Source organism: Triticum aestivum, chromosome 4D (genome assembly GCF_018294505.1).
Source record: "Triticum aestivum cultivar Chinese Spring chromosome 4D, IWGSC CS RefSeq v2.1, whole genome shotgun sequence".
Classification (NCBI taxonomy): domain Eukaryota; kingdom Viridiplantae; phylum Streptophyta; class Magnoliopsida; order Poales; family Poaceae; genus Triticum; species Triticum aestivum.
Genome location: NC_057805.1, coordinates 442,478,686 through 442,480,940, shown reverse-complemented (window position 1 = coordinate 442,480,940; position 2,255 = coordinate 442,478,686). Strand labels below are relative to the sequence as shown.

At 47.0% G+C, this 2,255-nt stretch overlaps 1 protein-coding gene across 1 annotated transcript; it reads left to right on the top strand.

The window, feature by feature from the left end:
- The first annotated feature begins 651 nt into the window (after positions 1-651).
- LOC123100241 (expansin-A31-like) lies at positions 652-1,537 on the top strand. Its single transcript, XM_044522195.1, has 2 exons — positions 652-781; positions 906-1,537. The coding sequence occupies exons 1-2, from the start codon at positions 652-654 to the stop codon at positions 1,535-1,537; spliced, it is 762 nt and encodes a 253-aa protein (XP_044378130.1).
- The last annotated feature ends 718 nt before the right edge of the window (positions 1,538-2,255 follow it).

Here is a 2,255-nt window from a genome sequence, read left to right as displayed (position 1 = left end):
TTTTTAATGTAAAATACTCCGGCTTTCGCTTTCAGCTACTTGCCTATCCAGTTGAAAATTGTACAGTCCGAATGTAGGTATAGCAAAGAAAATTGAACGGTTGCATATTCTCTGGTGCGAAATACGACTGATGCCTTAATTGAACGGTTGCATCTTCTCTCAATCAGTGTATAGGAAGAAGTTCTCTCCCGATACGTTAATTGAACGTTTGCTAATCATCTCTAATTGCACAAAAGCGAGCTACCTTTTGCTGCTACTACAAGCTATAGACTTAGTAGACTAGACTCCGGAAGCATGTCAAATTAGTTGTATTCAGTTAACCTAACATTTTGGAAGTATTTAGTTAAGAAACGACACCCATCGATCAGACCTGCGTTCGATGATTAGAGCGCGCAAGTCCATCGGTGGAGGTTGCATCCATACGATCGTTGGAACCGCGATCTCATATGTTAGTTAATTAAGACGACAACCATTCCTCTCGATCTCATATGCTAGCTAGATCCTATTTAAGCACCACCATTGTCGCAATCATTCCTCACCTCCAAATCCACTCTCGGTCGCCACAACATCTAGCAAGTTAGCTAGGTGCGTGAGAAGATCAATCATTTATTCATCTCTCCCTGTTTCAGGTACTCTCTCTCGAGCAGAAAGATGGCAGCAGGGATGCGCTTCCTGCAGCTGTTCGCCGCCGTTCTCGTGTTCTGCTTCACGCTGGCCAATTCCGACTGGATCCCGGCCACCGCCACCTTCTACGGCGGCGCCGACGGCTCCAATACAATGGGCTAGCTAATCAAGAGTTAATTCCGGCTTGCTCCGGTACCATCAATTTTCCCAATATTACAATTTATGGTACGCATGCAATGCGTGTGTGCATGTTTGAATGTGTTCGCATGTGCAATATCCAGGTGGCGCGTGTGGGTATGAGAACCTGTACGTTGCGGGTTACGGGATCAACAACGTGGCGCTGAGCACGGCGCTGTTCAATGACGGTGCATCGTGCGGGCAGTGCTACGTCATAATCTGCGACACCAGCAAATCGGATATGTGCAAGCCCGGCACATCCATCACCGTGTCCGCCACCAACTTCTGCCCTCCCAACTGGGACCTCCCCAGCGACAACGGCGGGTGGTGCAACCCTCCCCGCCACCACTTCGACATGTCGCAGCCCGCCTGGGAGAACATCGGCATCTACCGTGCCGGCATCATCCCTGTCTTCTACCAGCAGGTCAAGTGCTGGAGGCAGGGCGGCGTGCGGTTCACCATCAACGGCTTCAACTACTTCGAGCTGGTGCTCGTGACCAACATTGCCGGGAGCGGGTCGATCAGGAGCATGTCGGTGAAAGGGACCAACACCGCGTGGATCCCTATGTCTAGGAACTGGGGTGCCAACTGGCACTGCCTCTCGGAGCTTGTCGGGCAGGCACTCAGCTTCGCCATCACCTCCACCGGTGGCCAGTACCTCGTCTTCCAAGATGTTGTGCCGGCCTGGTGGCAGTTTGGTCAAACCTTCACTACCTGGCGCCAGTTCGACTACTAGAACGAACACTACTAGTATTATCAACTCATTTCTAGACATATATACACACTACTAGTATTGTCGACGAGGTGACGCTGTACATGTAATTTCTCATCTGTATGTATGATTGTTTCTTTGATTCATTTTGATTAACTGTTCAGTCCTGATCAAGTGGCAATACACTAAACAGTGAAGACTGAATTGTAAAAATATGCAACCCCACATATTCAAGGATTCACTACGGGAATATGCTTCTTTGTCATGCGTGGGAGTATTTGTCAAGTGTTCTCCCACAGACACTCGACAAATAGATCTTTGCCGAGTGTTTTCGAAAATACACCATGCAAACATCTAAGCAACTGCAGAGAATTCAGAGACAATGTTTATGGAGGAAGGACCGGAACCTGCAACATCCTTGGATGCATGGGATATGGTTTGTTGACCAAAAAACAAGGGAGGTTTGGAGTGCAGCAATTCGGTGCCTAGGGTCATCTGCACCCGGTCAAGAAAAACATCACAAAATATTTAAAATAATTCAATAAATTCCAAAAAAAATTGCATGGTAGATAATTTTATTGCGTGACGTTCGCTCCAACTTTCAGATAATTTGTACACTTTATAGCTCTCAGCAAAAAAGACAAATTGGGTCAGAACAGTACAAGAACATTAAACTTTTTTACAAACCCCGAATTTGTCTTTTTTGCCGAGAGCTACTCAGACGTCTAAATGATCTGAAAAT

Excerpts from the sequence above, each read along its gene's own strand:
- LOC123100241 (XM_044522195.1), top strand. The coding sequence starts at position 652 with ATGGCAGCAGGGATGCGCTTCCTGCAGCTGTTCGCCGCCGTTCTCGTG. Across the intron at positions 782-905 it reads CGACGGCTCCAATACAATGG|GTGGCGCGTGTGGGTATGAG; the intron begins GCTAGCTAATCA and ends TGCAATATCCAG.